Genomic DNA, 27,365 nt, shown 5'->3' on the forward strand with positions numbered 1-27,365 from the left:
GATTAGACTGACTTTCTGAAAGAGTCCAAAAAAAGTCTTCATAACTTAAGTTGTAATTCAGGAGAAGATGTTCACCTTAAAGCCATAATCTCTCTTTGCACTGCAAGTGGAAAAGCTTTTACAATGGAAACCACCTCAGGGGATCAGAGTTAAACCCTTTGTGCAGGGCATGGACAGCTCTTGTCTAATTCCACAGTATCACTTCAGCAAAGGGATCCTGACCCAAATCCTCAGGAAATTCAGATCCTCAACCCAGACCTCTTGTCAGGTAATTTCCTTCATTGTGGGATGTGTTGTGTGGGAGCAACCATTCCCAGCTAAAACTTTATCAGAACATCTTCCCATGAAAAGCCATTTTGGTCAACTGGAACTTCAAGACAGCTCTTTTATGAGAACCTTTCCCAAATACCTCTGCTCAGGGAATACTGCACTTCCAGCTTGGAGGACAGTAACAGGCTTACACATGATAAGATGGAGCCAACCCAGAATAAGGCAGTTGGTGAAATTCAAGAGTCCTGTTAGGACCTGCTCATTTCAGTCGATGAGAAAAGCAAGAACTTCAGGCAACTTTGTGCAATTGGGGTCAAATTAGGGGAAAGGAGAAGCTGTGAGCTTTGCTGAGCTTTTCAATGCAACCACAGAGAATTGGTCTCCTCAGTTGAAAAAAAGGAGGATTAAAGACAGTGACTATGCCCTCGTGCAAGGGGAGAAACCTTCACAGCTCAGGAACTCTACTGAAAGTACTTCTGTTCAATTTTTATAGGCAGTTTTATCCTGCAGGATCTGGCTCTTGAGAAATACATTACACAAGCACGTGCGAATAATCCCACGTAGGGATTACTGATCGCTTTGCCAGTCTTTAAATAAATACCTGACTTTTAAGCACAAACAGATATAAAAATCCACAAGCAAGGGGCTAAGAGTACATGGGCAGTGCAGGGTGAGACCATCTCCTGTAGCAGCACTGCAGCTGGATCTGTTTAAACCAGCACAGAGGTTCTACCCAGAGGTTTGTTTTTCCAGTTTTTCCTCTACTGTGCATTTCTACTTTGCTACTTTACATGGATTTAAGAGAACCAGCCAGAATAAGTACAAGCTGGAGTATATAAACTAACTTCTTGTATAAATAAGCCACCAAAATTATTCAGAACTACCGACCTGACAAAAACAATACTAAAACTTTAACCATCTCCATGGAAAGAAAACACCATCATTAATCTTGCCAACAACAAAAAAAAAAAGCCTAAGCTGTTAAATCTCTGGTAAGAGACAAAGCCGTAAGAGACTCATGATGATACAGATCTGATTAGTTGGAATCACTGAAGAGTTGAGGAAAGAGATGGTCAAATAAAGAGAGGCCAGGCCAGAAGGAAGTGCTCCACTTCCCTGAGAAGCAGACTTTCTGTGTCTGATTGGTTCTCAGAACTCTCCTCAGCCTCACTCACCATTCTTAAGAGAGAAGGTATTACCTTGTCCTGCAAGCCACAGAGAATTCCACGTCCTTGGAAATCTCTGCTTGGAACTGGCTGGTTTAAACAGCACTCAGTGCTGTGGCTTGACCGATGCTGTACAGAGCTCCAGTCTTTGCCAGGGTAAGGGTTAATTACTACTGATGGTCAGCAAATAAAAATAAAGTTTTATCCTACAGGCATTTGCAATGACAGTGCTTCTTGCAGAGAGGTTCTTAGAAAGTCCTCTTTGACCCTTCCTTCTCCTCAGCAACAGAGGAAGGGCGAAACAAAAGGCATCTCAACAGAAGTTGGACTGAGAGCTCCTACCTGGTTCTCACAGTGCCAGATGCCAGAACTAAACATGTGGGACTGTAGCTTATAATAATTCTAACAGGACAGTAAACACAGACAATAAACTTTCAACATAATACAAAACTTGTGCTGCCATCCCTGGCAGAATTTCCCTGGCACAGAAATGTCCTGGATGTGAACTCTTCCCCACAGAATGTTCCCTATCGATCCCACTGCCATCTCATCCTCCTGCTCAATAATCAGGAAACTCCAGCTCCTGCTAAACATTTCTCCTTCACAGGAAAGTTTTTTTGGGAATTCCAGCCTCTGGCTTGGTTTCTTGTATTGCCAGGTCCAGCCTAAGGACCAGAATAAACACAGAATATTCAGAGAGTGTTCAGTAGTCTCAGGAGAAGAGTTTGTTTTCAAAGTCCAAACAAGACTTTCATGATACAGATTCAGTGACTTCTTCCTCCAAAAGGAGTCAAGGGATATGGGGCAGACAGCATTTTACTGGCATCACTGAGGACAGGTTTGAAACAAATCAAGGTAAGTGGGCAAGAATCTACCATCAGCCTTTAATATAAAAACTTAAGCAGTAAATTCAAAGTAAACAACAAAATAGCAAATTCTGTACAACAAAATACCAAATGTATACAACTAGGAAGTTTCCTCAAAATAATTAAGATGCTTTCCACAATGAAAAGGATTTAATATTTTTTGTAAATTCCACGTTTTATAGTTTATCAACCCCAAGAATTTAATTTTGAAGAAAGTAACTGATATTGTGTGGAGAACGACCTGGTTTTTACTATTCTCATCAACTTACCACAAACCACCTCCTGATTAGCTCATGCATAAGAAACACAATAGAAAGGTGCAGCTGAAATTTCAACAGCCTCAAGATTTACTGATGGCAAGACCACAGGTTTCCAACAATCTGTTCTATCTGGAAAGCGTCTATCTACAAAGCATTTTAGTGTTTATCTAGAAAGCATTTTACAAATATTACAGCAATACCTACTGCTCTCTTCTCCTTCACACAGACTCACTATGTCATGTTGTATATAAAAATTTGGCATTTACCCCCCACTTCAGCAGAACACACAACACTCCACAAGAGTTACTGAGGAAAGTCAAGCTACTCATACAGAAAAATGTAGTTTTGTTAGGGTTAGGGTTTTACACTGAACAGAAATACAAAAAAGGGAAATAATCGAAAAATATACATTTTTTTCAAAAGAAAACACTGAGTTTTAGATTGTTCGACCTTTCTCAGTGTTCCCTCATGGGGAGCAGTCCGTGTTGTACTACACTTAATTTAATTTTCTGTTTCTTCCTTTCTGCTCTTAAATACTAAAGAAACACAAAAAAGCATCACAGGGCACATGTACCATTGCTGAAGGAGCATGACACACCTGCCCCAGTTAAAACAACCCCTGTTCTTTAGAATTCTGAGAAACTATTTAGGATATTTTTAGAGTATTGATAAGTGAATAATCTTTGGGTGAAAGAATTTCAATTAAGGAGCAATTGTTTTCCTTTCTGGGAATTTGCTGGTACCAGTCTAGGAACTCCACCCAGGAGCTTTGGGAGTTGTCTTTTCTTACTTAGTCATCCAGCTTTGGAAAGTCTCCAACCAAAGATCCCAACCTGAAAGACCCTGGTTTTAAAAAGATACATTTCATTATATTTATCTGCTAAGCACCTTTTTTTCTTTTTTAAATCCACCCACAGATATTAAGAAAAGCCACTAGAACTCTCAGAAATAGCTCTGCTTCAAAGATTTAAATACCTTTCTCTTATTTTGGCTCCAGAATGTTCAGCTCATAAAGTGACTGCACTGGAGACCAAACACCAAGGTTCTTTTCACTCAAACTTTTATTAAACAAACACCATTCTGCTGCTGGCACCACAGTGGTTGCAGATCACTGTATAAAATCCCTACTACAAACACAGGATTTGTTCCTAAACAACAAGGGGGGGAAAGGGGAGCAGCAGCAGAGTAGCTACAAATCTATCTCCTTGCCATTTGGAACCCAGCTTTCACTGACATTTCAAGACAATCTTTTCGTTTTTATCTGTCAACACAGGAGAAAGTGTGCAAATTTTACTAACAGACACTTCAGTGTTGTGTCCAAGGGTCTTAAATAATTGAATTAAAACCCAGGATGGTTTAAGCACAACATATCTACCAGTTATCCCTTCATTATCTTCTGCAGTCAAGAAATGCAGCTGTTGAATGTTCTGAACTTTAATTCCAACATTAGATTCTGGTTCCTGGCACAAATTTTAAATGATTGAACAATATTAAAGCATGGAACACACTAGGCTTTATGTAATATATAAATTATAAGATATCTAACAACAGGCAAATCTTTCCATAGGACTGGGTTATTGGAATACTAATTACCAATTTTCCTACTCTGAGAGCAAGAAAAAAATCAGTACCCTGGTAAAATTAAATTATTCATTTCAATAAAAAAATACTTTATTTCTTAACAGCAGAGATTTGGCAATAAGATTTTATATAACATCATTTACACCTGATTGTATTTCACTTCCAATTTTTTTAATACTGCAAGGTACAAAGCAAAGACTTATGAAAGGGACATGCAGCCAATGCCAAAGTTTCAATTACAGCCTTTCCTATTTGGCAGCAGCAAGTCAGGACTTGTGAGCCTCGTTCTCTTCCTTCAGATCATTGCTGAGGGAAGAAAGAAACCTGGAGATGCTGCTGGCACTTAAATATCTGCTTATCCTTAAATGCTGCAGATGATGCTGCAGATGATGCCAAGCATTTTGCACTTACTTGCATCAACAGGGGAGAATCCCCACTTTTTCACCCTCTTTTACAGAGCTGAAAATAACACAAACCATCAAAGAACTATCACTGGGAAAAGACAACTTACAAGTGTTCAAACGTGATCTTCTATTTCTTCAGGTTGCTGTCCCCATCCCCATTTTCCAGGCTCATATGTACAGGTGTAAAGCAGGGGTGTGTTTTAAAAGGTTACACTCTAAGGATTGCTTAATTTAAATAAGTGCAGAAAACAGACAACAATGCCCCCAAATCCCCCCAAATATCATTTCTCTCTCGTCTGTGTTCTGAAGCAGGAAGGTATTTAAAAAAAAGAAACACAATGTGCCTCAGAACTTCATGTGTGATCATTGCAGTAATAAGGGGGACTTTCAGAAAAGTTATCCACATTTTTCATCCAAGGTTTGTCACTGGATAATCCCTATTTTAAGGTCAGAAAAATGAGTGTGTTATCAGATTTATCAAAATCCTCATACCCACCAAAAGCTGTTTCTGAATAGCAGTCCAACAATATGCACTCTGCCAACAAATCTATCTCCCCAAAATACTGCTAATATTTCAAAAGCTCCCAGACAAAACATGTTGTCTCTTTCATCTTTTATTTAAAAAAAAAATATATATAAAAGTATGCAGAAATCTTTTTTTCCTTGCTCCATAATTACACTGATTTGGAAAACAGAACAGCAATATTTAATTTTGGACCAGCAATAGGTTTTAAGAGTCAGTACCCCATAAGACATGCCATCTACCCTTACATATTTTACCCAGTTACTGCTCACATAAAAAATTCCTTATCAGTTGCTATTTTCTAAGACTTATTTATATGTATTCACACATCTAAAAATGTGCTAACACTATTGTTGAGACAGAATTCAGTGGAAAAGCCTGTCCATTGGAGGGACTCTGTTGCCCACTTGCTTTAAGACACTATCACCAGTTTCATCTCTGAGTAGAGCTACTTTTAATGTGTGTACATACACATAAATATATATATGCAAATACATACACAGAGAACATCCGAGTGCCTTTTTGCCAGCTCACAGTTGGAGAATTCCAACAGAAATTTAAGGGAACAACATGAATTCACAGATTACTTTCTTTAATAAGTAATCCTGAAGGCTGGCTTTTGGTTTTTTTAGAGCAAGTTATCACTTCTGGGAGATCTGCAAGCAGCATCCTCCACAGCAGATGGGGTGAGGGTAAAAGCCTGTGGAGATGCAGCTGAGCATCCAACGGCGCGGTGCTCACACCCTGTACCCCTCACACCTGGTGCTGACCCAGGACAAAGGGCTCTAGCACTAGAGAGCCACTATTTTAAGTGTAAAGACACTCATTTTTTGGCAAACACTGATCAGTAGAGCTTGTCTTTATGTGGCACCATCCATGGGGAAGAAGCCCTCCCGCACTAATCTCGCTAATCTCCGGAGCAGGGGGAATCACTATTAAAAATGCTACTTAGACAGACAGGCTTCTCTGCAAGTCTGCTACACAGGCTCATCAAACTCATTAAACCCAGCTTTAAATCCCAGGCTTGGGAGTGTAATCCCTTTAAGAAACCTGCTAGACTGGGCTGAGAGAAAAAAAATATGGTAGGTAGTGAACTGAAAGGTGCACGAGCACCGCTCACCTCGTGGTCAGCATGGGAGATGGACACCCCCTCTCCTTCTGCACCACCAGGGACATGCTGCTGCCAACACTGGGCAGGGAATGATGCCCTTGGAAAGCACACAGATGTTGTGTCTTCTACCTCAGCAGCAGGAAGGATGCTGACCTGCAGCTGTGTCAACCCTTCAGCCTCTACCTGACAGGGAAATCCCTTCCCTTGCCATCTGTACTATATGAAGGTAAAAGTTCTGCTGCAGCCGGCACAGCACAAAATTGGTGACTGTCCTTCATGGAGGAAGAGGAGATGGCTGGAGTGCCACCTCCTGCTGGCAGAGGCAGCAATTGGATGGGCAAGGTGAGATCTCACACCATTCCACACTGCACAGCCTTGGAAAAATCCTCCATGAGAGCCGTAAAATGCTGTGCCACCATCGTGCCTTTGGATACCCCAATAACTGATGTTCATCTTCCATGCACATGTGTAAAGAAGCTGTACAGCTGATTTCCAGGTTTCCTCCTGCCTACAAAGCTGCTGTTGCCCATGGGGAGACTGGAAAAATCCAAATCCAGCGCTGAGGCTGTGAGGAGGCAATGAGCAACACCACAGGCATCGTATTTACAGAGAGAGAAAAGCAAAAGCTGCAACCTAAAAAGGCTGCAAGATGCAGGAGTTGTAGAGAGGTTCTCAGCACAGGACAGCCCAGCAGCAGGCTGCCTTGGGGAATTCTGCTCATGGCACTGGGATGTTTTTAATCACCCCAGCCCTGAACAGACTGCAGGACTGCAAACTGCTGGGCACCTTGTGTCTTCTCAACTGACCATCAGCTGAAGGACTGCAAGAAAAAAGCTATGGCACTGAACTGCAGCCTCCTGAATCCAGTGTTTTGAGGTAAATACAACAGCATGCAACTTTAAAGTTCACCTGGAGACTGGATACAAAGCTTCCTAGTACAGTGACTAGACAAAATGTAAAATAAAATGAAATTAGAAGGTTCCCTGTGGGGTCAGAGCAGTAAAACTGATTCTGATTAAGTTGCATTACCAGATAGAAGCAGGATCTCAATAATTTACAGCCAGAGACAGGATAAGTGTCCATTAGCATTAGTGTCTATGGATGTACACTTTCTATTTTTCCACATATTTAAGGCCTCTGAGACCATGTCTGTGCCTCTGGCTTTCCCTCTTCCTGGCTCCTAACCATTGAAGTTAAACCCCTTCCCTCCAGGCAGAAGAGGAGCCTTCCTCTTTAGCATCCTCTCCACCCCCAGAGGGTGGGTAAGGAAGAAGGCAGGATTATTTGAAGTCAATCTGGACACAGTAGATGGTCTCTAATGGTGTCTAGAACACAAAACTCAGGGTAATTTGAAAAAGTTATGAGGTTGGACATGATCCAAATTCAGATGAGCACAGCACAGCAGGATGTTCTGCAGATGTGTCAGTAACTCTTAAGTTTAGCTGTCCCTGACTTTTTTTGGTTTGTGTTTAATATACCTTTCAGCACCAGCAATCTGGGGAAGGGCACACTTGAAGCCAAACCAAGAAGTACTAAAGGAAATAAAAAAATAAGCCAGATCAATCATTACGGAAACCTGGTCTCATTATATTAATTGTGTCTAAACCTCCATCAATGTGCTCTTGGCCTTTTTCCCTTGGAGAACCAATGCAGAGTGGCTGCACTCATTTTGTGCCTCCTCCACTAATGAGCAGCCTCATGCCACTTCAATGCCTCTTCCCTCCCAGGAATCATTACCTTAAGAGTTAGAACTAATTTGACAAAAATCTGTTCTGCACCATCATCCCCAGGTTCTGGAGGTTTAAAGAAACCATTGAAGGCACTTGCTGACAGGTCAGAACAGCTCTCCATTGGTCTCCAACAAAAACAGATGAGTAAGAACATCTCGGTAGAGGTTTGGACTCTTTTTTTTTTAATTAACTGCTTTATATTCAAGGTACCTGCACTTTCCCATGTACATTTTTGAAAGGAGTGGTACAAAGTTACTCCTCTTGCTCCCTCAAATTCCAGAGACTGAGGGATTTTTTCAGACTGTGAGTACAATGAAATAAAAAACATCATGAGAAAACAAACCAGCAAGGCCGTAGGGATGGTTGTTGTTTACTGTGTCCCCAGTTTTGGAGTGGGCAGAACATCCCAGCAGTGGTTCTCATCCCCTTGGGATGAACTGGGATCATCTCCATGTCTTCTACTCCTCCCTGGTGCTTTCAAGTGAGCGAGGAAGGAGGGTAACGAGCTGCCAGACACTTCTGCAGCTGATGAGCAGCAGCCACCCAAGAGGTGGTTGCATGATTTTGTGTATAGAAAGCTTGTAAAGCACTTTGGGAAGCTGCAGGATGAAAAGGACTATATAAATGTAAGATATTATTATTATTAAACCAGTGATCTGACAAGAAGAGACAGCTCTTCAAATCTCTACAACAGCTTGAGCTGAAGAGATCAGGGAGTCCAATTTGAAAAAATAATAATTTGAAACGAATTGGAGGATTAGAAGTGGCAGCTCTTTTGTGGATTCTCCATGGCAGGTAAATTTAGTAGGCTACTTTAATTTTGCATCGTTTTAACTCCTGGCAATGTCCTGTGCATTGAATCTGACAGAGAGACAGAGTGTTTGAAGCTGTCGTGGCTACATTTTAGTCTCCCAATTTTACAATCAGTGTTTGAATCTGCTACTACAACTCTGGGTACAGAGATCAGAGGCTTATCAAAGAGGCATCCATTTCAAAGACAAGCAGCAGCTTTGACTTCATTCCTTCAATGCTTAAAATTCCTGAAAAAGCAGATGAGCATACCACAAAACAGGTCTGAAGGAAATCTCTCTATCAGCTGTAAACCTATTTCAGTATTAATTTTTTAAGGATCTATTTTGGTCTCAAGTAAAATGAGTGTGTTTAGCAGAGATAATCCTCTCAACAGGTGAGCTTAATATATGCCTTTTCCTGTGACTGACTGAAAGAACATTTTAAACTTATTGCTTTTTCAAGCATTAATTGAAGAACTACTTCAACCAGCTAGCTGATTTTGTTTAAATCTTTTTTTCAGAGTAATAATGTCTTCCCTCTGCAAACAAAGCAGCACTTCATTTCTTTATTGCTGCCCTTATTTTCCTGCATGGATGAACCAAGTGCACCATGGGCAGCAACATGCGTACTTTGCAATGCCAGGGTTTAAAGGTGTAGCACACACTGGAGTGCTGCTTTCCACACTCAACTCTTGGTTTTAAGCTGAGTTTCAGCATTCTCATGAGTGATAATAGGACTGATCAGCATCCCATCAGCATGGAAATGAACGTGGGCGATTTTCTTCCTTCTAATCTCACACACACACTGCCCGTCATCGAGACCACTGGCTGCTCACTGGAACCAAGTGCCCGGTTGATTTTGCTAGAAAAGGAAGAGTGGATTGCTCCAAAGTGATTTGCAAATCTGATCCCAGTTCCTCCAGCTGAGCACTGCACAGCCCAGGGAGGCTCTGAAAAGCTTGTGCAGGGAGCAGTGGATAGTTTCCCACAGAGTAATGGATAGTTTTCCATAAAGCAATGGATAGTTTCCTATAAAGAATGGGTGTACTTTCACCAGGAGCAATGGATAGAGTTTCCCAAGGAGCAAGGGAGAGTGTTTCCAGATAGCTAAGTATTCAGGCATTGGAGGCGGGGTAACCTGGCTCCTGCTGAGGTAGGGCAGGTGAGTGCAGCCCCAAGCCCACCTCTGGCTTCTTGTTTTCATCAAGCGTTGCTGGTTGACCCATCCCAGTTCTTCAGCACTTCATCAGCAGGACTTAGAGGCAAAGGGGATAATCAGCAACAGGTTAATTTGTCTGATTAAGGCTTGGGAGATGTGGCACTGGGAACTCAGTACAGCACAGTCCCCAGAGCCAGGCCCAGCCAGCTTGAAAGGAGCCGCCCGCTGCTGCCAGCCAAGGAACGCATTAACGCTGCCTTTGAAAGCCATGGCCATACCAGCAGCCTTAGCAAAGCTCCACTGCAGGCGTGGACATGCCCTAAAGTGCACTGAAAGTGCTGCAGAGTTTGGCTCTTCAGCGCTCAAATCGCTTCTGACAAACAGGACTGAGAAGTCTTAACACATTCGGGCGTTTTTAAAAGCACTCCCAGCACCATCTTGCACCGAATGAAAGCTTCGGATTAAAACCAGCTTTGGAACTGCAGAATGTTTGCAGGTGCCTCTCCTCAGGGAGCAGCTCATCCGTCAGCATTCAGCCCAGTAACACAAGTTTCTTTTGCAATATTTTATTGGAAGGTCCTCGGTGCCCACACACACACACACACACACACACATACTCTCAGACACACTGGCGAACCTGACAAATTCTTCAAAATACTTTAAATTACTGTTATTTACCCAGTAGGAAACAAAACATACAGAAAACCACAGCAGAAGCTTTTTATGAGATGTGATGATGCTGCATCTACCTCACCAATTGCACAAACCAGATTGCTTTCATTTATGAGCTGAGCATTTTTCACTGCTTTCTCTATTTCAGAGAACCACAAGAAAGCCATTTTGGGGCAGAAGCGTCCCAAGTTTGGGTCCTTTAACAGCTTCAATCCTAATGAGTAATAATCACAGAACCATAGGGTGGATTGGGTTGGAAGGGACCTTAAAGCTCATCCAGCTCCACAGGGACAAGGACACCCTCCACTATCCCAGGTTGCTCCAAGCCCCATCCAACCTGGCCTTGGACTCTTCCAGGGATGGGGAAACCACAACCCCTGTGTCCCTGGGTGGCAATAATGAATAAATTAGGTGATGTCTGCCCAGCTGGCTGCAGGCAATGTCCCAGAGGCAATCCTGTGCCAGGGCATCCCCAGGACCAGCACAGAGCTCATTCCCAACTCCTCATCCTTCCGGCTGAATACTGCCCTAGTGCTGCTGCTTCCCAAGAAAAATTTCCTTCTTAAAAAGTCAGAGTACGTTCAATAGATAAATAACCACCTCTGTACTTAAAAAGTGCAGAACTATGGCCATAAATAAGCATTAGTGCTTCAAAAATTGTGAAACCACAGCTTTATGGTTTTAAACAGAGACAAGGTGGAATCTCGAATGGTGGCAATGTATTTCAGATGAAAGCTTTCAAGCAGATGAGGAATAGTTACAGGAGTTGGAACCTGAGTAACTACAGTTGCATTAAATTATTCCATCTGCAAGTCCATTAAAAATTGTTAATGGTTTTGTATGGCTTTTATATTTATTGGGTGGGTTGATTCCTATGTGAGTCATACATATTTATTACCAGAGGCCAGATAATGGTTATTAATAAAACTTCTTTTATTTGCACACTGTCTTGATGCTGCCCTAAATATTTACAACCGGACTATAAAATAAAAAGAATCCTCAAAAATTCTAAGCAGCACCAGGGATGCATCACAACTTTGCTTTTTGTACTTTATCACTTTTTTGGGGTTTCGTTTTTTCGAAACTGGAAAAAAACCCCTCAGCCTGGTAAATCCATTCCTTTTCTCAAGTCAAAACAGCACTAATTCTTTCAAAGCTTTAAAGCACTCTTTGTGTGGAGGAAGTGAGAGGAGATCCAAAGTTAAAGCAGGCTGGGTTTTTTATAATTAAGAAAATACATATATTTCTACACATAATTATGAACAGTAACAAAAGCTCAGTATTAAAATAGGTCCACTGAATCCCTGGAATTGTGCCTGCCAACTAAAACACCTACTATGAATTTAGTAATGGGTTATGCAAACATAAATTATAAGGCCAGACATTTTAAAAGGAAAAAAAGGTGATTTATTGTCACACTGGAGACACGGCAGGATAGAAGCACAATTTCATTTTTCCATATATTCATCAACACTGCAGATGTGTTAATGCAAAAAGAATTCCAAAATAAAAATTACTCTCAACTGCTCTAATTCTCATCTGTCATTTAATTTACTTTAAAATTGTTACCAGGAAGCAGGTTTTTTTGTTTTAAGCAATCAAAACACACTAAAAATTCCTGGAAGAAAATAGGTTTTAAGAGCATTTTACAGACATTTCTCCCCCCAAAAATCAAGACTTCATCCAAAACTGACCACAACAGAGTAGCCCTGCAGAAAATTGGGGTATTTGGGAGGGTTTTTAATAGAAAAGCTTCAAACTGTCATTTGTACCTTGGGCATTTGGTTTGTGAGTATTTTTACTCCACATATAATAGTTTCTGCTTCTCTTTCAAGCAGACCCAACTGGTCACTTATCCACTGTCAGAGCAGTGACAGGAATCTCTCCTAACTGGCAACTGCTGTTAAAAGAGTTATTTGTGACAACATCATAACTTTAATGAGAACAATGTGTTCCTTCAATTCCACCTGAGTGACTCTGAGGTGGTCCAGCAGATGAGCTGAGGGTTACAGAATGTTTGTTCACAAAGTAAAAAAGGAAAAATACTAACTGAAGATGTTTAATTATTTCTTCGCTTGGTAAATACACATGGGAAGGAAGAGCAGGGATATTGATGCCTGTTATTTTTATAACTCTTGAAAATAAGTCAAACTATTGTTCAGAGTAAATTTAGGAACTGAACTTCAGACTTGCTTGGAGAGTGATCTCCATACAAATTCCAAGTGTTCCACTTACCTTTAAAAGTACCATAAAATAGAAGGTAAGAATGGCTGGTAATTATGGGTACCACAGTGAGAAAAATCTCAGCTATTTCAGCTAAAAAAATGACAATATTTTCCCTTAAAAGCCAGTCAATGATACATCAACAAATCACGTTATATCTTAATGCACACTACATAAAGTACAACCATTCTGCAGGAGGAAGGATGACAAATGCTCTGTCAGATTGAGCTTTTTTCCTTTAGTTCTGACCTTGAAAACATTCTCCTCTTTCAGCCCTCACCCCCAACCTTCCCCTGCCCCGCTGCCTGCCCTGGCCACTTTCCAACTGGGTCAGCCCTGCGAGGTTCAAGCAAAGGCAAGAACAACCAGGGAAAAACAAACTGTTTGCTTTGCCTTCTTTCAGTCTCAGTGACAGCAGAAACTCACTGCAGCATCAAAGGCTTAACAAGAGAGATTAACTTGTAAATATTTGCTTACAAGTGTGTCCCTTTGTAAACCACAGTAATACCCAAAATACCCCCTTTTCTCCTTTGCTGCAATGGAAAATGCTGCACCCTTGGCATTACTGAAATCCAATACCTGCAACCAATGCTGTGAGAAGAAAAGTGAATTCTTCAGCTCTCAACCAGGAAAATGCTCAAATGAAATAAATCTACATTACTAAAAGCAAGTTGACTTCAGAGGAATTAATTTGTTCAACTGCTCTAATGAGTTCAGTTGAATCAGATGTGTCCCCCTCTTGAGTATTTTTGGAACTCTTGAATAAAGTAATTGCCTGTATATTTTCAGATTTACAAAAAGACTTCTGAGGTAAATGTGTTGTAGAAAACTGATTTAAGGATATCTTGACTTGAAAGCAAATGGAGATAGAAACAGTAACTCAAAGTGGTCCAGGTCATGTGGTTTCAGAAAAATGCTTTAAATTAAACTTCTCTGCCTAATAACATACAGCACACTCATGACTTCTGCAGGTCAGGGGAACTTTTTTCCTGGGTTTCAGACCTTTAAAAATGCTATTTGAAAATCATGAACTCTGAAATCCTACATAGCAATAATCCCCAAAGTATGGCCTCATTTGGTAAAAGGCCTTTCTCAAGCCCTGTTATTCCCAAATAAATTGCACAGATTCTGCTGCCCACCTTCTGCTGCCACCCTGCTCTGCTGGAAACAGCACAAGTCAAGACAATAAAGACAATTTAAAAAAAAAAAAAATTAATAAAGTTTACTGAGTGTGGTGGGAATGGTCAATGTGGTCAATGGAGGTCAGTTTTAGGAGAATCCTAGAAAAATACAACTGTGAATCATAACTGTCTTAGTGTTCTCTCACTTCCAGTAAAAAGGCAGCAAGAGATCATAATACAGAAACAGATGTCAGAAATTCTGATGGGTTTCCTGTCAACAGTGAGAACATGCTAAAGTGAAATATGTATTAAATAATCTGTCCAGGATCAGCTTAGACCTCATTTAACCCTTCTGACTCCATAAGACTGGTGTTTAGATCACATTTAAAGATATGGAGATAGATTTTTTTACTCTTCTGAGAAAGTCACATCATAATAATAATATACTTCTCCATTTAGCTTTTGAAATACCAAGCCTATGTAGTACAAATTATCATAAAAATCATTTACCTGGCAAACAAACCTCTTAAGAATAAAAATATGGGAAGGTAGGACATGACACGTAAATATTATCCTAAAGGAGAGGTATTCATCAAAGGGGGAAAGAAAAAGAGAAAAGAGGGAGGGAAAGGGAAAAAAAGGAGGAAAAAGGAAAAAAAGAGGGGAAAAAGAAGGGGAAAGTGGGAAAAGGAAAAAAAAGGGGGAAAAAGAAGGGGAAGGGGAAAGTGGGAAAAGGAAAAAGGGGGGGGGGGGGGGGTGGTGAGGAAAAAAAGAAAGCAGTAAGAGGAGTGGAACAACCCAGCTGTAGATGGCAGCAAATCAATATTCACCCCTCTGTACACAGACACTGAGAACATCAATTATCCTCAGACAGACTGTGTGTTTTCAGTAGATTTTGTTATTATTTCCACTTTGTCACACAGACTAGACCAAAGCTGACTGTGCAACGTCATTGGGAATCAACACAATTCACTACCCACAATTCTGAAGATCCTGCTCTCATTTCAAGAACTAATTCAAGCAGCAGAATTAATTTTCTTTTTTTTACCATTAATTTGATTATCTTTTGCTGTAGAGACTGGATATTTCAGTAGAATACTCCAGAAACATTGGAGACAAAGAATTTAAGAATGTTACGCTTTGAAAAACTGAGCCCTTCCATAATAACTCTCTTAATTTCCTTTAGTTCCTTATGACTTCCAATTATAATGATTTTTTTTAAAAAAAAGCTCATGGATCTTAAAGATATGCATCACCTTGACAAGCAACATGATGAATAAAACTATTACTTGTGTACAAGAAGATTTTACAGGCGTCTTTCTTTCTCTTTGGGGCACTGCAGAACGGTGATGGAGCAGGATGGGGAGCACAGGGATGGTTTGGGTGGCACTGATGGAAAACAGGTTCGGTGTAGGCAGGTAAATGTCATTTATTTGAGATCAACCAAGGGCTCAGGGTGAGCAGGCTGCTCCCTCCACCCAGTCAGTGTTTAGGTATTATTTTGTTTTCTAGCACCTTCCCATATTCCATTTTCCAGTTTGATGTTTGAGAATTTACATTTCTGTGCTTGGAGGTTCTCCCACATCCCTGCATAACTCTGCCCATCGAACCTTTAATCTGCTTTACAGGATTCAAACGGGAATTTGGGCATTTAAAGGTAATCTTGACTTTCTCAATCTCATCAATTGAATACATTTACAACCCAGAAACTGCAAAGGGCAACAACAGTGAGGAGTCACCCATCCAATTTACCATTTTACCCATCAGGATAAAAACAAGGGGCCACAGGAACAGGGCAAGCTCCTGCCTCTAAATCTGGCCTTTATGCAGGCACCTCCCATCTGCCTGATTTTCTAGAGCTCATGATCTCCCACTATAAAATTAGTTGCTTATTTCATTTCCCAAGAGCAGCTGACCCAGGCCTCCCAGGCTGGTCTTTTGTCTTGTGCTCAGTTTAATGACCCCTGGCTCAGGTGAGCCTGGTAATTAACAACCCCCACAGCTCAAATCATAGAGAAAAGCAATAGAGAGTTACAGGTTCAACAGGCTTAAAAGTGGAAGTATTAGAAAAGCTCTTCAATGGTTAAAACAGAAATGGGCAAGCAAAAAGTGGTTACTGAACTAAGAATCTGGGTAAAAACAAAAGCAAAGTTATCAACATTAGGAACTATCTACACTTTGTGCCAAAAATTATTAACCTGTGCACCTGAAATTATTTGGAGACTACAAAACCCCAACTCTGAAAGCTGGTCATTCAAAGATTCCCTTATTCACACCAGAATTGGCATATGAGGACAGAATTAGGTAAAACAAGAATTTCACAGGGGTTAAAATACCCCCAAAATATCTCAGCCGGTCACAACAGTTCAGGATTTGTCACTGTAAGAAAATAATCATCTGATGCAGGCTGGCAATTCACATGATATATTTTGAGATGCCTTCCAAGTAACAGTCATGTAAAATTGATGTTTCAAGTAATCTCCTGACCAGTCTCAGCCTTCCACAGTAGCTGCTCAGGGGGAAACAAATTGAGACTGAAAATACTCCAAAACATCTATGAGCAGCAGGTCTGACACGACCTCCTGAAAGGTGTGAGGAGGTAAAGAGTATTTTTGCAATAACAGGTTAAGAACCCTTTCTAGAAGTTTCTGCACAACCACCACTGAATTTTCTGTTCACATTAAGTTCCCAAACATGAGATACTTCTTCCCAGAGTCGTCTCCCAGTATGCCAAGACAGAAATAGTATTTTAACATTTTTAAATACCAAAAGCCCTAGGGTCATTCCTCTAAACATGAAAACTTTGTATTGCTTTTGCAGCAATTTGGTAATTTGCAAGGAAGGCAGAAATGACCCAAATAGATCTGTCACAATTTTTAAAGTAAAAAGAAACAGAAGTATCTTCAACTTTTTTAGTAATTGTTTGAATCCTTTTCTGCTGCACAGGAGATAACTTTCAAGCAGATATTACAGAAAGTCTAGAGGCAGCAATGAGTAGGAAAGTCAAGGCAATCCACACTTGTCTCCTGATTTATGGTGGGACTGGCAAGGACAGAGGAAAAGAGATGCTGGCACAGCCTAAACCAGGGCTGCACCAACAGGGATGCAGGCAGGGCGAAACACAAAATGGAAAGTACAATTCTGAAACAGATTGTTACATTTAACAATTCCATCTTTGTGGGTTTGTTTCTTTTTTTAATGCCAAGAAAGTTGTTACTTCATCGTGGAAATCTGAATTGAGCTGTACACTGGGTTATTTATCTATCTGAAGAACATTGTGCATCCAAGCTGGTTTTCTACCACAGAACTCTTTTGTTATGAAAAAGAGCACAGTGGATGTTTTAAGAACATAAATGTATCGGTTTCGAGATGCCAGTGGCTCCCTGTGCATTCCCTGTCCATCCCAAGGATGTTTCCCATTCTGGGGAGGCTTCTGGACAAAGCTGCAGTTACTCATCCTGACTTCTGATTTCCAGCTGTCTCCCAAAACTGTGAAGTTTTGAGAAATGTTCATAGACCTCCCTGCTTTTTGGGAGTGCAAAAAACAACTGAAGGTGAACACACACTGCACAAGCTTTAAATTCTGTGTGAGGAGGAAATCCAGTGCAGTTTTCCAGCAGGGATAGCTGGACACCCACATCTACCACACCAAATCCCTTGGACAGGACAGAGCTTCCACATCTGAGCTCCCTCCATGCTCCTGGGGCAAAAACTGCATCTCAAGTTGGCTACAGCTGCCCATTCCTTCAGTTCAGATACTTTCTTCTAATCCTTTGATCCCATTTTCAGCCTTTCTCTCTCAGAGAAAGAAGAAGTTGCTCTTCAGAAACAAAGCTGCAGAAGAGAACCACAGCAGAGAAGGCAGACAAAGAAAGAACCTAAAAAATCCATGCAAGCTTATAAATGAGTGTGGTTCCACAGGGGTCCCTGGACAAAAGAGGATGTAGAATCTAGCACAGACCCCAATTTCCTCAAACACTGGGGATGTTCAGAGTGTTATTTTGAATGCAGTCCCTGAATAAATAAAACCCACATATTCTAGAAGAGAATAGAGGCTACAGAATTGTATTTTGTAAACTAATATTTAAAACCTTCCCATCAAATGATTTAAATTCTGTATCCTCCTTACTGGAAGGACTAATTGTATATCACTTCTCACTCTATCTCTCTGTACAAGAGGATCTATTTGCCTCTGTACATTCCTCTCCCACTGAGTTACCAAGGTGCTCTCCCAATGCACTTTAAAAGTGTAGTGTCTTGGGGTTTTTTGTTTGTTGCTCCCCTTCTGCTCCACAAAAATAAAACTGGCTTAAAGAAATCTCCTGAAATCTGCAACATGCCATCAGATGGGAGCTGGCAGCTACAGCCACATTCTGAAGAATTTGTCATTTTCCTTATAGGAAAAAAAGGAAGGCAGCAGGAAACAAGTTAGGTTTTGTAGTATGAACTTGAGCTTCTAGCAAACAATTGAAAATGTGGCCCCAGAATTCCACGTATTTTCTGGATTCTGCACAATTTCCTATACCCTCCACATTCTTTCACTTCTCTCCTTCCTCCTTGTCTTCCTAACAGTTTGCAAAGTGCATCAACTCTCCCTCTCACAGCTCCTGAACTCACTCTTCAAATTCTTTTACTCCTTTTAAAAAGCCCTGTTCCTTCAAAGCCACAGTCCCCAAATTCTACTTTTTCTTCAAAAAGAATTGATTTCTGTCTCCTCAGGGCACTGGTTAAAAAACACTGCCTCTCCCCCACGAGTCACTCCTGCTCCCACATTACCTTTCCCCTCTCTGGGTCAGCATCCCTCCCTCTGCACCCACAGGAAGCAGAGCAGCATCTGCTACTGGAAAAGCAGCAATAAAGGTTAGGAGAGCTGCCTGCTGCTTCCCTCCCAGGAAGAGGCTTGGAAGGAGCTGGTACTGGCATATCAGTTATCTGGAACTGGCTTTGAAACGCCACAACATTCCTGGATGAACAGATTGCTGGCAATCAGCAGGGAAAAAATACCCAAATCCACAAAACAAACAGAGGAGCCAGCCAGCCCTAAGCACTGCTCTGCTTTCAGGAGGCAACAAAGCGGGATTATCTGTGGGATTGAGGTAACTGCACATGCCTGTGCACAGACACACTGCACAAGCTCACAGGAAGAGTTTAAACACTCCCAGCTTCTCACACAAAATATTCACCTTTCCCAGCTTTGCCCATTGGTCCCTGCAAGTTTTACCCCACAGCTGCTCCATGCACATTCTCCCAGGGGAGTTTGGCTCAGCCCTGACCTTGTGTTTCCAGTGAAATCAACAGCAAAACTTAATTTGATTTTTGATGGAAAAATGAGCATCTTTGAAGTTATGCCCTTGATATAGATTTATTTAGGCAGTGAAATGTCATTTTCTACATCCAAGTGCTCGGAGAGTTTGGATTGGCAAAGGAGTTTTTTTGCAATTCTCCAGGTTTAACATTATCATATCATTTAGAGCAAGCCTGTTTCAAGGCCGCTGTTGATGCTTCCTCTAAAAACATCAATCTGTATTTCAGTATTTACAGAATGCAAAAGCTTCCTGATGAGAAAAACATCAGAGATAAGCAGGTTTAGATAAGGACCTGGCAATACATACAAAAAATTATAGAAATAAACCATTAAGAAGAAATCATCACTTCCACATGCCTAAGACTATCTACAGGAGAGACTGGGATAGCTTTTCTCCTTACCTCTGGAGTGTTTTTCTTGAACTCACGACTTTGCTCAATAAGTTTTTTCCTGGACTGCTCACTTTCATCTTGCCGGTTCGCCAATATCGTTGCTGTGGTATCGAGCTCTCTCTGTTAAGAAAAAGAAACATAAACCAAAAAAAAAAAAAAAAAGGAAATACAGTCAGAGCTCTGTCACAGAAATAAAAAAAAAACAAACCCCATACATCATGTTATTGGGAATATTGAGCAGCACAGAACAAAGCACCAAGCAACCAAAACATCACCATTTTTCTCAAAACTATTCATGGCTCCACCCCAGCGTTACACAGGACAGCAGCAGTGGCACACAGGACACACCTCCTAATAAATTCCCTAATCCAGTCAAGATTACAGATACTGGACATATTCAAACCAGGTTTATTTTCACCTGCCTGCTTTTTAAAGATATTGGTTTTCCCCCTTTTGAGTTATTCTGTTAAAAAATGTATTAATTCAAATATTGGTTAATCTTATACTTGAATCTAGACTGGTTATGCTTCAGTCACTCTTAATTTCCTATGACATGCTGTATATAACTCCATACTTCCAGTGCAGTGCTCTTTTCCATTTAAGTCTTGCCTTATTTGAATACAAAATTATCTTTTCCTATTATTGGAATCTATTCCTCCAATGTTATTAGCAGCTATCTCCATTTCCTCTCCAAAACATATCTTTTTTTAAGCACCTGATGAACGCCAGAGTATCTTCCAACAGTTTCTACTGAGCTAAAGCACAGGTCCCACTGTTTCCCAGCTTCTTCCAAGTGTGTTATCCCCATCCCAGTTCCTGCAATCAGTGCTGTGCTTCCAAATGTCACCGTAACAGACTGAACGGGTCACTTATCAGTGCCTAAACCAACAATACTCAATCTTCTGTGTCAGTTTATGCCTCTGCTGCAGCATTTCCACAGAACATGAAGAAATAAAGGCAAACCCATCCATTCAGATACAGATATCGTTCCCCAAGTCACTGGGAGAACCAAGAATTCATAAAAGGAATTTGGCACTGTTTTAGCCTCTGATTAATTCAAAAGGAGAAAAACCTGGCTCTACGAAAAGTTCATGAAAAGGAAGAATGATATGCTAGAACAAGACTACCTTCAACTCATCCCTCTGCCAACGTGCCTCCAACCTGCCTGCAAAACTCCCAGTATTCTCCACCAGAAATTTGCCACGCTTCTGGAATTTGTTCATAACTCAACCACCTCTAAGGGACCAAAAGCACAAGCCTGGGACCTCCTGTCAGGTCTAATACCAGACCCCAAATAGGAGGTCAAGTTGCTGACTTGACAATAGATACAGACACTACTGTCTAAATACTCTGAAAAAGCCTAATTCTTCATTTTAGATATATTTTTGAATGGGTAAATCCTGGAAGGATGGACATGAGTCTTAGGTAACTCCACAGTTTGACCTCTGGAGGGAAAATAAAAAGCCTTCTGCAGTTCCCAACTCAAGAGGACCAATATTTTTTCCCCCTTTAGGTTTATTAACATAAAACTAAGATTCTTTTTTTTTCTTTTTTAATAAATATATGGACCATAGTTATACTAATCCTTAGAAACCAGCTCAATATGACAAATGGATGTGAAGCCAAGCAGCGTGCTGGATCCGGTGACCTAAATATTGTCACTGAAATGCTTAAAAATCCTTCTATATCTGACTTTGAGTAAAGAAACAGGAATATGTCCACCAGATCTTGGTTTGGAATTCTGTAACATATGTGAAATCTATTGCAGAAAAGTGGGAAATACTTAACAGTTGGATAAACCACATTTGAAATTCATCCCAGCTAAGTTTATGCAAGAAAAAAGAGCAACAGAAACCAATGTGGTTAAGCAGAACTATAAAGAGCAATATAACGGCTAAGCAGAAGGCTTTTAAAAAATATAAACAATCTGGTACGGCCAGAAACTTGGAAAACTATATTTAAAAAGGAAGCACACATTTAGAGCCAAGCAAAGAAAACACAAATCATGAAGTAAGAGGGAATTTCAGTCAAGCAAAGAACCAAGTGCTTTGGTTTCCGATACCGAGCGCTAGCAAGGAACCTGACCTATGGAAAAGAAAGACTTTTAAAGACCTGTGCTTGCAAGTTTAGAGACAAGAAAGAAAAAGAACTGATTAAAAAAATAAGTAAAATTTCATATTTTGTGCTACAATGAAGAGTCAGGTAGCAAATGACAAAGAACTTTCTCACCCTCACTGCTTGATTCATACCGGTGCCACGGCACGCTTATGCCGGGCGCCTTCCCATTACTTTCTGAATTCCTTTTGGGACAGGTCTGATAATTCCTCACCACAAAACATTTCCTTCTGTGACATATCAGGCGCGGACGTTGCCAAGGAGAACTGCCAGCACACCACTGCACCGAGCTGTCTGACTCTGGGGGCTGGAGCCCACGAGCTCCAGATATTGCACTGATGAGCAACTGAGAGTGTAAGATGCAATTCCAGCTGAGGAACCCCATGATCTAACCCCATGATTTGATACTAAATAAGATATTAAATCTGCAAGCCATGTCATAGTTAATAAGACCCAAATCAAAACTGTTTGGAAAATCGCTAATCTTTTCTTCCTTACTTGATTTGAACTGTGTACAATGCAAGTTTCATTTATTTAAACATAATAATAGATACAGGATTACAACCCAGAAGCACCAATGGCAGATTTTTCATACTTCTGTGATTTAATCTCATGAGATAGCCCAATTTGTTTAAAAAAATCAATGTGGCCAATGCATTATTTCTGCAAGCAAGCTCATTTTAAGGAGTAAATAGTAGTAACTTCAACATTTCAAACTTGAGTACTGTGTAACACTCAGAGGTAAACACCTTCCCAAGCTTTGCAATCACCCTCTAAGTAGGTAACAAGTAAAAGGAGATGTAATTCTGCACAGAGAGAAGTGTCTTGGAGAGTCAAAAATAGGAGCCCATGTCTCAGTATCATCCTTCACACCTTTGAAATCAAAAGGGTTCCAAGGAAAAGCAAACAAAAACCAGGGCTCAAAGGTGTTGCAGCGGTGACCTGGCTGTGGAAAGGATTCAAAGCCTGGAAGCTTTAGTTCCACTGATTCAATACTGGCTAATGAACTTTCTGGCCCAAAATAGCCACCATTCAATCACCCCTGCAGAAAGGGAGTCACTGCTTGGAGTACATCTTGGGAGAGAACAAATAAGACCATTATCCCTCCCCCTGCCCCCAAGTCCCATTGATTTAGGGCAGTTCAGAGATAACTAAAGAACTCTCTCCAGGGTTTCTACTTTGACCCATTTCAACAAATTTACTGGGGGTGGGAGGAAGGCAGTGGGAGGAGAGGAGACAAGAAAGTCTTGTGCTCCTGAGTGTGGGAGTCATTAGAAGCAGTCCCCAGAAAACAAACATTAAAGGCTTTCTTTTAGTCAGTATAGAAATAAAAAATCTAAAACTAGGAGGGTCAATCCACTATCCAATGTAACAACAATCACCTTGGAGTGAATTTATGTTCTCTTAACTCAGGTACTTCCAAACCCTGTTAGACTCTCTGTTCATCCTGTCACCCCATGGTGACATGGCTGCATGAGATCCACCAGAGCAGAGCCAGCCTGCTGAAAACATCCCATCCTTCCCCTCTTAATTTCTGCTGCATTGAATCAGCTCCCTGTTCAGGGCGCAGCTGTGCCCACAAGGAATTGCACCATTACGACAGGGAGTGGGAAAACACAGCTGGAGTGAGGGGGCTGTGGAATCCCCCTTTTTGGCACCAGCCTGCAATTAGGTTGACCCCAAGTAATTACGAAACTCCGGGCTCACTGCAGGCGAGTTTCAAGGTTGTTTTCCTTTACGGCTGACATGTCTTTGCCTACCAGATGCATTCCTTGATAATCACCCGGCAGCAGGTCTGCACCACTGACCAGTTCAGCACAACAAGTCCTTCCCTTTCCACAACAAGAAGATTCAAGTCAGCCCTTCCATTCCTGAGACCTGGGAGCTGCTGGGTGGCTGCTCTCAAAGTTGAGTCCTAAAAATTACTCACTTACGAAAATAGTTTCAGAAAGAAATTGAACTTTCTTGGATATTTATGAAGTTTCTGTTCCCTTGCCCATTTCTAACAGTTACTGGCCACTGCCCTGCCATGGGCATTTCACAACCAAAGAAACCACCACACTTCAGCATCCCAATTCCCCCAAAAGCTGCTCCAACAAACCATAACTAGTCCTCAGTCTCTACTTCGAACCAGTATTCCCATGGCTCACATGGAAGAAGTTACAAAAACTTGTAATAACTATCTGCAAGTACTGTGACCGTATCCCAAACTATTGTAATTCTCCCACATCTAAATGTTTAATCCTTGCTGCATTTACCATAAAACTCCTACACTGGAGCAAGAAACATATATCACAACTTTAAGACAAACTTAAAGATTATTTCCTGGTAGGCTTCTAGACATGGATGCAAAGCCTAGGCTGTGCCTTTGGAAGCCTTAAGTGTGACTGCAGAGATTAACAGGGCAGCAGGAAGAATTTTTTCGTGGAAAAGGTGGTCAACCATTGGAATGGGCTGCCCAGGGAGGTGGTGGAGTCCCCATCCCTGGAAGGGTTCGAGAAACAACTGGACGTGGCACTCAGTGCTCTGGCTTAGTTGTCAAGGTGGAGATCAGTCACAGCTTGGCCTTGATGATCTCAGAGGTCTTCTCCAACCTTAATGATTCTGTGATTCACCGTAAACCTCATTTTACTTATTACAAGGACCGACACAAACCACAACTTCATGTAGATTAGGAATTTTCTACCAGTAAATGCAGCATTAACCACTTCCCCCGAAATCCTGTTTCTGTGTATTTAAGGTATTTCCCTTTATCACTAGTTCAATCAGATCCCCAGTCTACTGATAATCTGCTACTGAAAGGAGTTTTCAGAAGTCTCATTTCTGTTTTCATCCTCTCACAGGATTGCATTTGTCAGATCTATCAAAGCTCTCAATGTAGCTTTTTGCAATTTTTAATTTCCTATTAAAGGAAAATTTCCCAGTGCCAGGATGACACCAGTGCAGAAGCGTCTGGCACAACTCCGCACACACACAGCCTACTTGTCTTGGGGAAATTTTACATTTCCCTAACTGCTCCATGAGGCAATCCACCCTTCAATCTCAAAACCTCATCATTTTCACCTGTTCAGCAGCCAGCGTACCGATTATATAAGTATTTCAGAAATATTTCAGAAATTATTAACTGCTTTGAAAGCTTGGTGTGTTCCTCTGGAAAAACAGAGCCATGTTCACCTGATAACGGTCTAGATTATGACTGGGGGAGAAACCACAGGGCTGACACTGGGAATTTTTATTAATGTCTGTTTTGACTGTAAAAGGCCAGCCCCAGTTCTAAGATGAAAGTGTGTAGAAAGGTAAAACATCGTAAGGATTCTGTGAGCAGAGTTCGTGTCAGCTTTGCTGTAAAGCCCCTTTCTAAAACAAGCAAAAGGAAAGACCAGACAATCCAAAAAGAGCACAACATCTCAAGAACCACGATCCCATCTTACAATTCAACAGTGACTGCTGAACAAATAACGAAGACCAGAATACCTGTAATTTACACTCCCAGAGGAAGAAAAAAATAGTAAAAACCCACAAGCATGAAAACATTTCTTAAGAAGCATTTTGCCACTCGGCAAACTGATGCAAGTACCTTTCACACACAGAATTAGTTAGAAAATTTCAATAAACGCATTTTATTTCCGCATACTGAAGTAATTTGACTCCAAGTAAGCTTTTAAACAAGCTTTAACTGGAACAAATTTAGCGCTCTGTGCAATGCTTTTGGGACAGGGAGTCAACGTGTGTGGTGGCCACTGCATAGAACAAAGAGAGCAAGAACAGAGGTGCCAATGGAGCCACCAATAAAATTATTCTAATTAGCAGGCTACTAAATAAAAACTCAAAAGGAAAATGTAAAAAAAAAAGGAGTTGTGGCTTTGTCTGCTCACAACAACAACAGCCAGTGCCACAAATGTAGGCAAAGCCTATCAAACCATCTTGCAAGAGGGGAAAGGTAGCACTGGCTTTTCAAAAGGAGCTACTATCAGCAGAAAGCAACCACCAACGCCATACCAATGCCAGCAACAAATGCACTGCAAGGGAAAAAGCCTGGCAGAGCCAGAGCCAAGATGATTACTCCTGTCTTTTCTTCTACACCTTGATTTCAAAACTTTTTAGAAAATGCAAAGAACTGGAGACCATCCAATGCCAAAGGTCTGTACTGAACAAGCTTTTTCTCTCACTCAAGAAAACAATGAAACATTGCCTATTTGTTTCAAAAGGCAGTTTTTCTTCTTCCAGCATTATTTACTCCCTTTCCATCCTCCTCAAACCAAGGTGCAGAATGACTGCACAAGTCCCAGGCCCGAGGGTCTCCAGCCCTGCTGACAGTGGCACCACGTGGGTGATGTGCTCTGACTTCTCTCCAGAAATGATGCTCAGGCTTCATTCACAGCACCCTCAATCTTCACCCCAAAGCTTCTCTCCCCCTCCTGTTCCTCAGTTTCTACCCCACACCGTCACTAATCCCTTTGTTCCCACCAGGTCCACCCTCACCTCACCCCTACAGCAGCACCATTCACCTCAAGCATTGGGCAAGCTAAAAACCAGCTGGAGGGTGGATTTTACCAGACCCAGCAGCACTCCCTTCTCTCTGCATCTCCCAGCCTGCTCCTTTCCCAGCCTTCTCCCAAGCTGCTCTCCCACAGAAGCTCCACAGTGTGAAACCACCAGCTTCCATTACCTCACCCAAAGACCCGCAGTTTGGGCTCAATATACGGCAGAGAAACTGTCAGCAAACCCACTCCACCAGTTACTTAACACTCTGCTTGATTTTGCATTGCAGTTCATCACACTTTGAAAGGACATAAATTTGCTAAAAAGTGAGTGTTTGCTGGGGAGAGGGCTCCCTTGGTTTTGCAAGCACAGCACATCCACAGCCAGCCGGCTGCAGCTCCCGTCCCGCTGGGGAACTGCCTACAGCTTCACCCACTTCCCACACCATCATTTTCACACTCTTCCACTTAAAAGCAAAAGTTCAAACCGGTTGCTTTAATAGCTACAACAGAAAAAGCTAAAAAGTAATGAGTTAATTTAAGTGTTGCTGCAGTGAGTCTTCCCAGAAGGTAGGATTTCAGATGGATATAGCAAGGGGACAGTGGGAAGCAGCGAATGCTGCTCTAACTTGGAGCAATCTGCTCACCCACCATCCACTGGCCATGGAGTAAAATCACAGTAACACCCTGTGAACACCTGCTCAACTGCCCTGTGCTGGCTTTCTACAGATAAATTTAAGTTCATCACATATGAACTAGTTAATCACGGTGAAAGAAACAAAGAAATGCCTCAGCTTAGTGTATGTGACTTTCAGGCCAGCTACAGGGTGGTGGGGATTCAAACTGCATCTTCTTCTGCCAAATAAAATAAATTATGGGAAACCAAAGGAAACCCACTGCTGCTTGCACAGCCCTTGCCTGGGCAAGACCCAGTGTAAAGTCCATCTGCTTGACCTCCTATCTCGCTGGTTGATCAAAGGCTGACCAAACCACAAGGCCAGCAGCCGTACTGACCATAGCTCTGACCACACCACAGCAGCCAATTACCCCATGGCTGAAGTGGCCACAGAGAACATAAAACCCACTCTGTGGAGATCATGGCACGCTGGGTCCCACCAGGGCCAGGCTGCCCTGCCCATCCCCTCCGCTTCTGTCACGGCTGCTCGGGGCAGGAGGAATGTCCCCTGTCCCCTCC

General features: G+C 41.6%; 1 protein-coding gene across 7 annotated transcripts in view; it reads right to left on the bottom strand.

The window, feature by feature from the left end:
- The window catches only part of CUX1 (cut like homeobox 1), a 270,416-nt gene that overhangs the window by 200,435 nt on the left and 42,616 nt on the right, over positions 1-27,365 (bottom strand). For all 7 annotated transcript variants that reach the window (XM_048324800.1, XM_048324798.1, XM_048324799.1 and 4 more), the window contains exon 2: positions 19,584-19,694. In XM_048324800.1, coding sequence (XP_048180757.1) covers positions 19,584-19,694 — 111 coding nt within the window. The remainder of the gene's footprint in view (positions 1-19,583; positions 19,695-27,365) is intronic.

Source organism: Corvus hawaiiensis, chromosome 20 (assembly GCF_020740725.1).
Source record: "Corvus hawaiiensis isolate bCorHaw1 chromosome 20, bCorHaw1.pri.cur, whole genome shotgun sequence".
NCBI lineage: Eukaryota > Metazoa > Chordata > Aves > Passeriformes > Corvidae > Corvus > Corvus hawaiiensis.